This window comes from Oncorhynchus masou, chromosome 6 (assembly GCF_036934945.1).
Source record: "Oncorhynchus masou masou isolate Uvic2021 chromosome 6, UVic_Omas_1.1, whole genome shotgun sequence".
Taxonomy (NCBI): Eukaryota; Metazoa; Chordata; class Actinopteri; order Salmoniformes; family Salmonidae; genus Oncorhynchus; species Oncorhynchus masou.
The window spans coordinates 28,696,760-28,711,341 of record NC_088217.1 but is presented as its reverse complement, the minus strand read 5'-3'; the positions used below and the strand labels follow the sequence as shown (position 1 = coordinate 28,711,341).

Genomic DNA, 14,582 nt, shown 5'->3' with positions numbered 1-14,582 from the left:
TTCCTTGTATGAACTGTAACTCAGTAAAATCTTTGAAATTGTTCTATGTTGAGTTTATATTTTTGTAGTATGAGCCTCAGCTACTGAGGGAATTATATTTTGATGTGTTAATCTAGTAAAGTATCGGCAGATGGCAGCACCACTGAACTTTTTCAGCATTTATACAGTTTCACACGAGAGTAGACAAGCTTCGTACAGCCAATCATCGGTCATTTTGTTACGCCTTTCAGCAAAGCGTACTACCGCATTGGATATTTTGTTTCCGCTCTTACCCGATACAAACAAGATGGCCGACGTTGTTGAAATCCATAAATTGAAGGTGAGAAAACAATAAAAAAATGAATACAATTCAATGTATACGGAATTATTCATAATCTAGTTTTTTGTGAAATTGACAAGTGATTGAAAATATGCTTATTTTACGGTTTACAACGCTAGCTAATGTAGTTGTGCGGTAGTAATGCAGTGTGATATGCCTGCAAATGGAAGCTAGCTAAAAGTTATCGGCTGATGTGCTAACTAGTTAACGAGATATCTTTTGTCATAATGGACTTTTCGTAGAAGGTTTAGGATAATTTACTCAACAGGCTATGTGAATTAGGTTAAGGTTAGGAAAATGGTTAGGGTTAGCTAGCTAAATGGCCTAAAATCAACTTTTTTTTAAGTATAAAAACTGTATCCCATCTAGGCATAAGCACATATTAACGTTAACGTTAGTAGGCTTACGTTACTGTAAAACACAGAACGTCGTCAGTTTAACAGCTAGCTGTACGAATTAATTTAGCTAGCTAAATACATTCCACCTTGCAAATGAATACGTTCGCTAGCTAACGTTAGTGTGCAAACTTTGCTCTATAGCCAGCTAGCATACTTTTATTGAGCTCGTTATTATTGGTTGGATAGCTAGCAGTTATTTACACTATTGTCAAAACTGCCCCTGTAACCCCGTATACGGCAAGTTATTGTACATTTCTCTATCTGTACTTTAGGCCTAGCTTGGTCTGTTGTCAAATTGCTGCATTGAGTTGTGGCAAAACTGTTTACTCATGTGGTAGCCATGTTTATTATAGCACTGATTTCGTTCGTTGGTTGTAGTTTACATAAAAAAATAAAAAATAATCAATGTTAATTTGCTACTGTATTATATGCATACCCTCTCCACTAACAAAGTGTTATACATTTGTTGACCCTAACTTCACCTTCAGTTGGCTGAGCTCAAGCAGGAATGTGCTGTGAGGGGATTGGAGGTGAAAGGAAACAAAGGTGACCTTATTGGACGGTTGCAGGCATACCTTGAGGAGCATGGTATGGTGGACTTGACTTTCTTGCATTAACACTCACTAATTTCTTAATAGCGCTGATTGTACAATTTAAATGTGTATGTTTTTTTTGTTGCCTTGTGCGAATGCGTAATGCTCCCCAGCCCTGTGAATTTTGACATGGAGGGTTCACTTCAGTTCCATCTATTACATTATTAGCAGCATGCATTGTCATGTTTAGGTGTCGGTCTGTGGTTTCTTGTTTTTGCATAATAAATACTACTTATTCTCTTGTTTTGTTTCTGAACTCACCTTAATTTAAAAAACTACTGCAATATAAGCCTTATTCTTTTTTGGATGGTATCATGAATTGTCTTGATTTTTACAATAACTGAATCTTAGTTTGATAGATGTACAGTGGATTTGAAAAATATTCAGACCCCTTGACTTTCCACATGTTGTTAAATTGCAGCCTTATTTTAAAACGGATGAATGTTTTTTCTCTCTCAATCTACACACAATACCCTATAATGACAAGGCAAAAACAGGTTTAGAATTTATCAAATGTATTACAAATTAAAAAAACTGATGACATTTATGTAAGTATTCCAACCCTTAGTCAGTACTTTGTTGAGGGCGGCAGGGTAGCCTAGTGGTTAGAGTGTTGGACTAGTAACCGGAAGGTTGCAAGTTCAAACCCCCGAGCTGACAAGGTACAAATCTGTCGTTCTCGGCCACTGTTCCTAGGCCGTCATTGAAAATAATGGTTGAAGGTTGAAGCACCTTTGGCAGCAATTACAGCCTTGGGTCTTCTTGCATATGACGCTACAAGCTTGGCACACCAGTATTTGGGGAGCTTCTCCCATTCTCTGCAGATCCTCTCAAGCTCTGTCAGGTTGGATGGGGAATGTTGCAGCACAGATATTAAGAGGTATCTCCAGAGATGTTCCATCAGGTTTAAGCTCTGGCTCAGACACTCAAGGACATTCAGAGACTTGTTCCCAAGCCACTCCTGTGTTGTCTTGGCTGTGTGCTTAGAGTTGTTGTCCTGTTGGAATGTGAACCTTTGCCCCAGTCAAGGATCTCTCTGTACTTTTTCCCTCAAACCTCACTAGTTTCCCAGTCCCTGCCACTGAAAAACATCCCCACAGCATGATGCTGCCACCACCATGCTTCACGGTAGGTTTCCTCCAGACGTGACATTTGAGGCCAAAGAGTTCAATCTTGGTTTCATCAGACCAGAGAATCTTGTTTCTCATGGCCTGGGAGTCCTTTAGGTGCCTTTTGGCAAACCCCAAGCGGGCTGTCATGTGTCTTTTACTAAGGAGTGGCTTCCGCCTGGCCACTCTACCATAAATGCCTGATTGGTGGAGTGCTGCAGAGATGGTTGTCCTTGTGGAAGATTTCCCATCTCCACAGAGGAACTCTGTCAGAGTGATCAGTGGGTTCTGAGTCACCTCCCTGACTAAGGCCCTTCTCCCCTGATTTCTCAATTTGGCCAGGCGGCTAGCTCAAGGAAGAGTCTTGGTGGTTCCAAACTTCTTCCATTTAAGAATTATGGAGGTCACTGTGTTCTTGGGGACCTTCAATGCTGCAGACATGTTTTGGTACCCTTCCCCAGATCTGTGTCTCGACACAATCCTGTGTCAGAGCTCCACGGACAATTCCTTTAACCTCATGGCTTGGTTTTTGCTCTGACGTACACTTTCTACTCTGGGACCTTATATAGACAGGTAGGTGCCTTTCTAAATCATGTCCAATCAATTGAATTTACCACAGGTGGACTCCAATCAAGTTGTAGAAACATCTCAAGGATGATCAATGGAAACAGGATGCACCCAAGCTCAATTTTGTGTTTCATAGCAAAGGGTCTGAATACTAATTTAAAAAAGTTATTCATGTTTTCGTTTTTTTTTATACGTTTCAAAAAAACAGTTTTTGCTTTGTCATTATGGGGTATTGTGTCTAGATTGATGAATGTTTTGTTTAATCAATTTTAGAATAAGGCTGTGACAATGTGGAAAAATTAAAGTGGTTTAAATACTTTCTAAATGCACTTTATGTAGCATTATTCACTCTGACAGGTGAAGTATGCATTCTCTAATGTACTATACTCAGATAAACATGATTGTTTTTACAGCCAGCTTGTTGGCTTGACAATGTGAGGAAAATATATATTTAGCATGTTATGTTCCAGAAGATGAGGTGAATGAAGAGGAGGTCTTGGGAGAGTTAGAGGTAGGAATACTTTACTATTACAATATTTCTGAATATCTTTAAATTTGTGGAGGATTTGTTGAGATTACGTGTGTATTTACAGGATGATTCTAAAGAGGAAATCAATGAAAGACCTGCAGAAGAGGCAGCAGGAGAGACAGCTGTACCTGAAAAGTCAGTACTCTATTTCACTCACTCACACCCACCTACCTATTGAATATTTGATGTCCTAATGGTTATTATGTGATTGAAGTAGGCCTAATCATTGTTATCATGATTCTCATAGTAAATTCAGCAGTTTTTTAACATTACATCATATTTTCTTAATTGTGTGTTAAGATGAAGCTTGATGTCAGAATGTTATTTTTGTTGTCTATGATTGCAATTCTTGATCAATTTCTGTTGCCATATGTACAAGACCTCTTTGGGCGATTATTTCAATAGACAGGTTTCCAGTAATGGAAACGGCAGATATAGAAGACATTTTCCAAAGATCATACATTTTTATCAGTTATCAATTATCAATTATTTCCGATATAGCCAACAGGAGATCAATTCTCAACATGGCACGGAATGTGGCGATACGTTGGCACTGATGATGTACACTATATATACAAAAGTATGTGGACACCCCTTCAAATGAGTGGATTTAGCTATTTCAGCCACACCCGTTGCTGACCGGAGTATAAATTGAGCACACAGCCATGCAATCTCCATAGACAAACATTGGCAGTTGAATGGCCTATCTTAAGAGCTCAGTGACTTTCAACGTGGCACCGTCATAGGATGCCACCTTTCCAATAAGTCAGTTTGTCAAATACCTGTCCTGCCAGAACTTCCCCGGTCAACTGTAAATGCTGTTATTGTGAAGTGGAAACGTCTAGGAGCAACAATGGCTCAGCCGCGAAGTGGTAGGCCACACAAGCTCACAGAATGGGACTGCCAAGTGCTGGAGCACGTAAAAGTAGTTTGACCTCGGTTGCAACACCCACTACCGAGTTCCAAACCACCTCTGGAAGCAACGTCTTGCAGAAGAACTGTTCGTCGGAAGCTTCATGAAATGTGTTTCCATGGCCGAGCAGCCGCACGCACACAAGCCTAAGATCACAATGCCAAGCGTCAGCTGGAGGGATGTGAAGCTCACCGCCATTGGACTCTGGAGCAGTGGAAATGAGTTCTCTAGAGTGATGAATCACGCTTCACCATCTGGCAGTCCGACTGACATATCTGGGTTTGGCGGATGCCAGGAGAACGCTACCTGCCCCAATGCATAGTGCCAACTGTAATGTTAGGTGGAGGAGGAATAATGGTCTGGGGTTGTTTCATGGTTCGGTCTAGGCCCCTTAGTTCCAATGAAGGGAAACCTTAAAGCTACAGCATACAGTGACATTCTAGATGATTCTGTGCTTCCAACTTTGTGGCAACAGTTTGGGGAAGGCCCTTTCCTGGTTCAGCATGACAATACCCCTGTGCACAAAGTGATGTCCATACAGAAATGGTTTGTCGAGATCAGTCTGGCTTGCACAGAACCCTGACCTCAACCCCATCAAACACCTTTGGGATGAATTGGAATGCAGACTGCGAGCCAGGCCTATTCGCCCAACACCAATGCCCGACCTCACTAATGCTTTTGTGGTTGAATGGAAGCAGGTCACTGTCGCAGTAGGAACATTTTCCAGCATCTAGTGGAAAGCCTTCCCAGAAGAGTGGACGCTGTTATAGCGGCAAAGGGGAGACCAACTCCATATTAATGCCCATGATTTTGGAATGAGATGTTTGACAAGCAGGTGTCCACATACTTTTAGTCATGTAGCGTAAATAAACCATTGGTTGGCACATGAGAATTATTAGAATATGGCAAATATTAGTCAGTTATTACATTTTTATTACATTCTATCCACCCTGGCTTTCACAGGCTACCCGAGACATGAAACAGATAGGTGGGAGGACGTACAGGCCAATGTATTTATGCGCAATTACTCTAAATGAGTAATGGAAACAGTTCTACCACTACATTTTTATTCAACCTTTTTTTGGGGGGTGATGTCATTATGTCCAGCAGTTTTTTTTCTTCAGACAAGTTAGTTAAATGGTAATGCACACTTGCAGGCAATTGTCACATTTATTTTCTAAGCTAACTTTCGAATACTCGACAATCACTGGACAATTAATGGAAACATACTGCAGCTACTGGCTGTGCAGTTTATTTATGACCAGTAGAGGGCAGGCTAGGGTTAGTTTTTCACTGGATACTGTATTCACCGCCCTAATGGTTTAATTCAATTCATTTTTTTTCTTGCTTTAGGGATCCTGAGAAGAAAGTTGTGAAAATCACTGCCCCAGCAGCTGCAGGGGAGGTATGTAGTAGCATGATGCACAGAATAACTGGTGTATCAATAGATTTATAATCATTGTTTCCCACCATGTTATTCTCATCAGCTCTCGTAATCCTCACTCGGTATTGGGAACCTTGACAGGATAAATGTGTACCTGCCCTATTGGCACTACATTGATGAAGTGTACTTGTATGAATCCTCAACTTGTATTTGTTTCCATCACAGAAGCTGCAAAAGAGGGCGGAGCGTTTCAACCTGCCTGCCACTGCTGATAGTAAGAAAGAGGCCCGTGCTGCCAGGTGAGCCCCTAGACTGAATTCCACTGTGTGGCTCAGTCGGTAGAGCATGGCGCTTGCAACGCCAAGCGTCGTGGGTTCGATTCCCGCTGGGGCCACCCATATGTAAAAGTAGTGGCCCCAGCCGACTTGTAAGTCGCTTTGGACAAAAGCGTCTGCTAAATGGGATATATTATAATGGATCATCTGTTGACTTTGGATAAACTAGTATTGTACGTCTTGCATGTAGACATCAGCAATGTGTCGCACTTTTGACCCTTCTCTTGACCTCCTCAAATCGATGAAATATAGTAGTTAACAATCAAGTTTTGATCATTACTCAGTGAACAATGTCAGGTAGTTGCGTTAAAAGAATAACAAAGATATTATATGTGGCAATAATCTGCCCCATGGGAAGTCATATTGGTCTGACTGTTGAAAGCATAGTAAAATGGATGTTGAAAAGATGTTGGTTGTGTGCGTGAATATTAACTGAATTGATCTGATGTTTGTCAGGTTCGGTTTACCAGCTCCAACGCCGGCTTCCACACCAGGTGAGTTGGATTTTTAGCCTTTCATGGGTCCTTCAGCATGACCAGTCCAAAGTGTGTAATTCATTAGATTTTTTTCTTTGTCTATTAGGTGCACCAGTTGCGAATAGCAAACCAACTGTGAGTATCAGGGGGGGGGGTTTATATTACTTTTTTATTTTCCTACTGCAACGGTGACGGCACATAAAATGACACCTCACATAATCCTCACATTTACAGTAGGCTACTATAACATTGTCATGGAATTAGAATACTAGAATGGACATGAACCTTCTTGTGATTGGTCAGGGAGTTGGTCAGCTATGGTTTGCCAGTGCTGTGATAAGATATTGTATAAAATAACTTAACAATTTTTCTGCACTGTATGTTTGTTAGCTATGGAACTCTGTTTGGTCTTTGTCAAAAAAGATACACATCAAATAACACTTTGATGCGTCAAAAAAGCTTGTTGACCAATCAGGACCTGAATATGACTGCACGTCACTTAATAATTGCACATACATACAATTTTTATGTAGTTATTACACATTGATTACACTGTCACTTGTATGTCATACATCACAGTGATTCACCAATATGTATGCTATGACGCTGGTAAAGTTGTCTTGCACCTGCTGCACGAGGCAGATACACATTTCTCCAAGCTCTGGGACAGTGCTGGTTAGAAAAAAAGCTAGCAAGCTGTTGGATGCAAACAATGTTTTCCCCCAAAAACATAGCAAAACTATATAATCTGTTTCAGTAGCTATAGCTAGCTAGCTATGTGTCACCTAAAATACTCCTTATTTATAAGCCAGTTTTTGTATTGATTGATGGTCGGACCATGCTTACTTATACTAGCCATGCTTACTTATAACGTTAGCTTGGGGCAACAGGGCTAGGTAGCTGGCTAGCTTGTTTAGTTCATTGTCTATCTAGCTAACTAGTTATTTTCATGAACTACAGTTTGATTTCATTCGGAAAACAACAAGTGGCTGCCTAGCTAATACTTAGTCACATGGATTCCTAAATCATTGCTAGAATATTGAAAATGATAGCAGTTTCTGGTCATTGTTTTCAGGCTAGTTGCATTGGTGCTAGCAAGGTACCAAGTTAAAGCTTGTTAGCTACCCCAAAAGTTGCTAAAAACATATGTATCAAAGATATTTGTGAATGTCTTTGTCATACTGCAAACCAAAGTCAATGTAGGGAGTCAGGCTACCTCCCAGTTTCCAAACTGCCATCAATTTGACAAAATAAATGATTTATTATTCTGTTTTTTGATTAGCTAGGTTGAATCAAGTGCAGCTGCTTAGGATATGGCTGGCAGGATCACCATCCCTTCTCCGCTGCCTAATGCGATGGTCGCATGTCGGGAATAATGTTAGACAACCTAGCATTTTTTTTATCCTGCTCGTTTGATCCTGATCTTATTTCAGATGTTCAGACTTTTCCCCCATTCGGTTAAACAAATAATGTCTTATTACCAAAGCGGTATTGTGTGTGTGCGTGTCTGTATTTATTTGCAGACCATTTTTATTTTTTTATTTTTACAGCTTTGATAGTACTACTGACAATAGTGGTGGTGCTTGCACATGCAAGGCATAACACCTGTATAAACTCTATTTATTACAGTATGTGATCATATTTCAGATTAACAATTATATTACAGAATTTCTGATATCACATACCTTTTAATTTCCTACATAAGAAAAATCTGTATTATGCCTCTAATGCCATTGATTCCAATTAAACTGGTTTGGATTTCTCCCTGACCAATGCGGCTGCCATTTTCAGCCCATTCTGGAACTTTTAGGGGTTATGACATAGCCCCTCTAGTAATTTAATATGATCTCTATGAACAGGAGTTAATCTGCTGTGTTTATTAGAGGAGAACAAGACTGTATGAAAATGATCAGAACTGTTTTTTTGTCGTTATGAATAGAAGTGTGTGTGTATGCATACCTGTTTAGTCTTGGTGGAGCTTGTAACCAACCCCTCTCCTCCCTCTGTGTTGTTAGGTCAGCGTTGAGGTCCTGAAGAAGCGGGCAGAGCGCTTTGGCATGAATGTCTCCCCTGTTGCCAAAACGGTGAGCTGACTCATGACTACATGAAACTTGCATAGTAATTCAAATTACACACGTATACAGGTAGGGTGGCCAATTGGCCCCAATTACACAAGTATACGGGTAGGGTGGCCAACTGGCCCCAATTACACAAGTATACGGGTACAATTACACAAGTATACGGGTAGGGTGGCCAACTGGCCCCAATTACACAAGTATACGGGTAGGGTGGCCAACTGGCCCCAATTACACAAGTATACGGGTAGGGTGGCCAACTGGCCCCAATTACACAAGTATACGGGTAGGGTGGCCAACTGGCCCCAATTACACAAGTATACGGGTCGGGTGGCCAACTGGCCCCAATTACACAAGTATACGGGTCGGGTGGCCAACTGGCCCCAATTGTGTGGGACAGTACTGTGTTTTGGCCTTTTGTCCCACATCCAGCAACCACACGTTCCATATTTAATATATATTTTAAAATGTTATGTAATTAATTGACACATTTTAATTTGTCCACTATTTCAGACTCTCCATTCATTTAATGATAATTGACATTGAGTCACTCCAGCTGGTTTCTTTTACAGTCAGGAAGGCAGGTTGCACTTTTGACAAGATACATTTTATATCATATGGATGAGGTACTGGTCATGTTAAACACTTCTCCAATCTTTGTGAGATCTGATATTCTGTGCAAATTTAAAAAGACGATACATAGGGCAATGTCATGTCTACCAATCACATTTAGTCAAATCCTGTCAGGCTCAGTTCCAGCTAAACTTGGGAGAGAGGACAGTTAACAATTTACAAGAAGCATGCTTCTAACCAAGAGCTACAAAAGTAACTAAATAGCTGTATTAGAATGAAAGATAAGGTAATTTCGTCAAACTTGTGAGGTTTTCCATGGCTCATTAGGTACTCATAATTCCTGTACAACGTCCTGTGAATGCCCCGCAAAATCATTATTTTATCCCAAATTTGGGTATTTAAAAATAAGTCACCCTACAAACAAGCACAGAATCAAACAATAACGTGGTATACTTTCCTATTCTATAGAGTCTTACCTTATTTGAATCCAGTAAGGTTAATATAATTACGTTTAACCCCAGAAACCCATAGATATCTGAACCTAATTTACCATAAGTGTCTTACACTTAATCCAGTCAGCTGTTTTCCTCACTTATCCTTCACTGCTGACTTACCCATGTTATTTAGGACAACTCTTTCTGTTCATACCATGGTGTTGGAGAATATTATTCAACCCAAACTGTATCTCCATTTGTTTTCTGGGTTATGTATTCATTCCTCCTCTTATTTGTACTTAGTTGAATCAGCTGCTCATCGAGAGTAGTAGTACACTCTCTCCCCCCAGTATTACTAGGAGAATGTGTGTATTGAGGTTATTACTGCCCAACCCTCCACTGCACCCCTCACCTTTCCCATTCCCCTTGCTCTTTTTTTTACACAACGGAAACGGCAGTCCACAGGGGGCAGATATAATAGCCCCTGGTTGGGGGTAGATGGCGTTACCAGTATGCAGTGAGTGAGGAGCAGATTCAATTATTGCGGCAGGGCCTTTTCACTGGATGCCTTTGTGTGCAGGCGGAAGTGCCTGGCGCCAAGCTCCTGGGGAGATGTGCAACAATGCCTGTTGTGTAATGTCAGCAGAAGTCTCTGTGTGTGTGTGTGTGTGTGTGTGTGTGTCTGTCTGTCTGTCTGTCTGTCTCTCTCTCAATTCAATTAATTTTGCTTTATTGGCATGATGTAACAATGTACATATTGCCAAAGCTTATTTGGGATATTTACAATATGAAAATAAATGAGAATCAAAATTGTCAACGGGACAACAGTAACAACAATAGCCAAGGGTCAAAATGACGATACATTCAACAATAACAATAAGCATACAGTGGAGGAAATGTGCAGGTTGATTGGTCTGTCAGACACTGTCCCTCATCTTATGGCAGGCAGCAATGTAGTGGTCTGCCAACCCACAGCTCTCTGCGTCCTCCCCCAACAGGAGGGGTAGCCTACTCTCATCAGAGAGGTCTTTGAAACCTTGAAAAAGGGTTTCAAATTTTTGACTTTTTGTCAGGAAATGCAGCTCTGTCTCAGGTTCTGCTGTTGTGCAGTGGTTGCACAGCCTTTCCTCTACAGGGAGCCAGGTTTTCCTGTGTCTACCCTTCTCAATGGCAAGGCTGTGTTCACGAAGCCTGTACTTTGTCAAGGTTTTTCTAAGGTTTTGATCAGTAGCCATGGTCAAATATTTAGCCACGGTGTACTGTCTATTTAGGGCCAGATATCACTGCATTAGGCTTTGTGCTTGTGTTTGTGTTTCCCAATAAGCAATGTAGTTTTGTTTTGACTGTGTTGTAATTTGGTTTATTCTGATTGATTGGATGTTGTGGTCCTGAGGCTTCCGTGTGTTAGTAGAACAAGTTTGTGAACTCAGTCCCAGAACCAGCTGAATGAGGGGACTCTTTTATTTGCTCAGCTCTTGGCATTGCAGGGCTTGGTGATGATATGAGAGGGGATTACTGTATGTTAGTGATTCCAAAACTTAATTGCTCTTTTTTTTGTTTTTATTCTTGGTGTATATTGGCCTAATTCTGCCCTTTATGCATTGTTTGTAGTTTTCCTATGGACATGTAGGATAATCTTACAGAACTCTGCATGCAGGGTTTCAATGGGGGTGTTTGTCCCATTTGGGGAAATCTTGTTTTTGCAAGTGGACCCCACACCTCGCTGCCATACAGTGCAGTTGGTTCAATGACACATTCAATTCGTTTTAGCCAAATTTTAATAGCTATTTCAATTTTAATTGTTTTTTTAATGGTGTACAATGCCCTGTGTGCTTTCTCTCAGTTCATTCACTGCCTCATTAAGGTGTCCAGTTGAACTTAGGTTTTAAAATAAGTAATTGCAGTGTGTGCTGTGCTCTATATATTTTGTTCCAATTGAGAACTTTGGTCGAATTCCCTGAGATCTGGATCTTCTCTGGAAAATCGTTATTTTGTTATTTTGGGGTTTACTGCCAGGGCCCAAGTCTGGCAGTACTGCTCTAGCAGGTTCAGGCTCTGCTGTAGACCATGTGCTGTAGGTGACCGCAGGCATAGGTCATCTGAGAAGAGTAGGCATTTAACCTCTGAATTGTGGAGACCTTTTCTAGAATAGTGGCCAATTCGTTGATGTAAATATTGAAGAATGCAGGGCTCAGATTGCAACCCTGGCTAAGGCCCCGTCCCTGGTCAAATAATTCAGTTCTTGACCATTTTAATCCTGCACGTGTCTGTCTGTCTTTCTCTCTGTCTTTCTGTCTCTCTTTCTCTCTAGTAAATAAAAATACAAAATTAAATATAAAAATAACAACAATAAAATGGTAACAGTCAATAGTAGAAATGTAATGAATCTAAATCTCTCTGTCTCTCTCTGTCTCTCTCTGTCTCTCTCTGTCTCTCTCTGTCTCTCTCTGTCTCTGTCTGTCTCGCTCTGTCTGTCTGTCTGTATCGCTGTCTGTCTCGCTCGCTGTCTGTCTGTCTCGCTCTGTCTGTCTGTCTGTATCGCTGTCTGTCTCGCTCGCTGTCTGTCTGTCTCGCTCGCTGTCTGTCTGTCTCGCTCGCTGTCTGTCTGTCTCGCTCGCTGTCTGTCTGTCTCGCTGTCTGTCTCGCTCGCTGTCTGTCTCGCTCGCTGTCTGTCTCGCTCGCTGTCTGTCTCGCTCGCTGTCTGTCTCGCTCGCTGTCTGGCTCGCTCGCTGTCTGTCTCTCGCTCGCTGTCTGTCTCGCTCGCTGTCTGTCTCGCTCGCTGTCTGTCTCGCTCGCTGTCTGTCTCGCTCGCTGTCTGTCTGTCTCGCTGTCTGTCTGTCTCGCTGTCTGTCTCGCTCGCTGTCTGTCTGGCTCTCTGTCTGTCTGTCTGGCTCTCTGTCTGTCTGTCTCGCTCTCTGTCTGTCTGTCTGTCTCGCTGTCTGTCTGTCTGTCTCGCTCTCTGTCTGTCTGTCTCGCTCGCTGTCTGTCTGTCTCGCTCGCTGTCTGTCTCGCTCGCTGTCTGTCTGTCTCGCTGTCTCGCTCGCTGTCTCTGTCTGTCTGTCTCGCTCGCTGTCTCTGTCTGTCTGTCTCGCTCGCTGCTGTCTGTCTCGCTCGCTGTCTGTCTGTCTCGCTCGCTGTCTGTCTGTCTCGCTCGCTGTCTGTCTGTCTCGCTGTCTGTCTGTCTCGCTCGCTGTCTGTCTGTCTCGCTCGCTGTCTGTCTGTCTCGCTCGCTGTCTGTCTGTCTCGCTCGCTGTCTGTCTCGCTCGCTGTCTGTCTGTCTGTCTCGCTCGCTGCTGTCTGTCTGTCTCGCTCGCTGTCTGTCTGTCTCGCTGTCTGTCTGTCTGTCTGTCGTCTGCTCGTCTGTCTCTCGTCTGTCTGTCTGTCGCTCGCTGTCTGTCTGTCTGTCTCGCTGTCTGTCTCGCTCGCTGTCTGTCTGTCGCTCGCTGTCTGTCTGTCTGTCTGTCTGTCTCGCCGCTGTCTGTCTGTCTGCTCGCTGTCTGTCTGTCTCGCTCGCTGTCTGTCTGTCTGTCTGTCTCGCTCGCTGTCTCTGTCTCGTCGTCTGTCTGTCTCGCTCGCTGTCTGTCTCGCTCGCTGTCTGTCTCTGCTCGCTGTGGCTGTCTGTCTCGCTCGCTGTCTGTCTCGTCTCGCTGTCTGTCTCGTCTCGCTGTCTCGCTCGCTGTCTGTGTCTCGCTCGCTGTCTGTCTGTCGCTCGCTGTCTGTCTCGCTCGCTGTCTGTCTCGCTCGCTGTCTGTCTCGCTCGCTGTCTGTCTCGCTCGCTCGCTGTCTGTCTCGCTCGCTGTCTGTCTCGCTCGCGCTGTCTGTCTCGCTCGCTGTCTGTCTGTCTCGCTCGCTGTCTGTCTCGCTCGCTGCTGTCTCGCTCGCTCGCTGTCTGTCTCGCTCGCTCGCTGTCTGTCTCGCTCGCTCGCTGTCTGTCTCGCTCGCTGCTGTCTGTCTCGCTCGCTGTCTGTCTGTCTCGCTCGCTGTCTGTCTCGCTCGCTCGCTCTGTCTGTCTCGCTCTGTCTGTCTCGCTGTCTCTGTCTCGCTCGCTGTCTGTCTCGCTGTCGCTCGCTCTCTCGTCTGTCTCGTCTCGCTGTCTGTCTCGCTGTCTCGCTCGCTCGCTGTCTGCTCGTCTGTCTCGCTCGCTGTCTGTCTCGCTCGCTGTCTGTCGCTCGCTCTGTCTCGCTCGCTGTCTGTCTCGCTCGCTGTCTGTCTCGCTCGCTGTCTGTCTCGCTCGCTGTCTGTCTCGCTCGCTGTCTGCTGTCTGCTCGTCTCGCTGTCTCGCTCGCTGTCTGTCTCGCTCTCGCTGTCTGTCTCGCTCGCTGTCTGTCTGTCTCGCTCGCTGGCTGTCTGTCTCGCTCGCTGTCTGTCTCGCTCGCTGTCTGTCTCGCTCGCTGTCTGCTCGCTGCTGTCTGTCTCGCTCTGTCGTCTGTCTGTCTCGCTCGCGTCTGTCTGTCTCGCTCGCTGTCTGTCTCTCGTCTGTCTGTCTCGCTGTCTGTCTCGCTCGCTGTCTGTCTGCTCGCTGTCTGTCTCGCTCGCTGTCTGTCTGTCTCGCTGTCTGTCTGCTCGCTGTCTGTCTGTCTCGCTCTGTCTGTCTGTCTCGTCTCGCTGTCTGTCTCGCTCGTCTGTCTGTCTCGCTCTCTGTCTGTCTCGCTCGCTGTCTGTCTCGCTCGCTGTCTGTCTCGCTCGCTCGCTGTCTGTCTCGCTCGCTGCTGTCTGTCTCGCTCGTCTGTCTGTCTGTCTGCTCGCTGTCTGTCTCGCTCGCTGTCTGTCTGTCTCGCTCTCGCTGTCTGTCTCGCTCTGTCTCGCTGTCTGTCTCGCTCGCTCTGTCTGTCTGTCTCGCTCGCTGTCTCTGTCTCGCTGTCTGTCTGTCTGTCTCT

The 14,582-nt window shown here is 44.0% G+C and overlaps 1 protein-coding gene across 2 annotated transcripts in view; it reads left to right on the top strand.

Moving 5' to 3' along the window:
• Nucleotides 1–218: 218 nt before the first annotated feature.
• The window catches only part of LOC135541834 (SAP domain-containing ribonucleoprotein-like), a 60,644-nt gene continuing 46,280 nt past the window's right edge, over nucleotides 219–14,582 (top strand). Inside the window, exons 1-9 of one of the 2 annotated variants that reach the window (XM_064968253.1) lie at nucleotides 219–319; nucleotides 1,206–1,305; nucleotides 3,460–3,497; nucleotides 3,580–3,650; nucleotides 5,782–5,833; nucleotides 6,038–6,111; nucleotides 6,604–6,641; nucleotides 6,730–6,758; nucleotides 8,639–8,707. In XM_064968253.1, coding sequence (XP_064824325.1) covers nucleotides 287–319; nucleotides 1,206–1,305; nucleotides 3,460–3,497; nucleotides 3,580–3,650; nucleotides 5,782–5,833; nucleotides 6,038–6,111; nucleotides 6,604–6,641; nucleotides 6,730–6,758; nucleotides 8,639–8,707 — 504 coding nt within the window. In that variant the 5' untranslated portion in view covers nucleotides 219–286. Of the gene's footprint in view, nucleotides 320–1,205; nucleotides 1,306–3,456; nucleotides 3,498–3,579; nucleotides 3,651–5,781; nucleotides 5,834–6,037; nucleotides 6,112–6,603; nucleotides 6,642–6,729; nucleotides 6,759–8,638; nucleotides 8,708–14,582 lie in introns of both variants that reach the window. The other variant, XM_064968252.1, reaches the window with a different exon arrangement.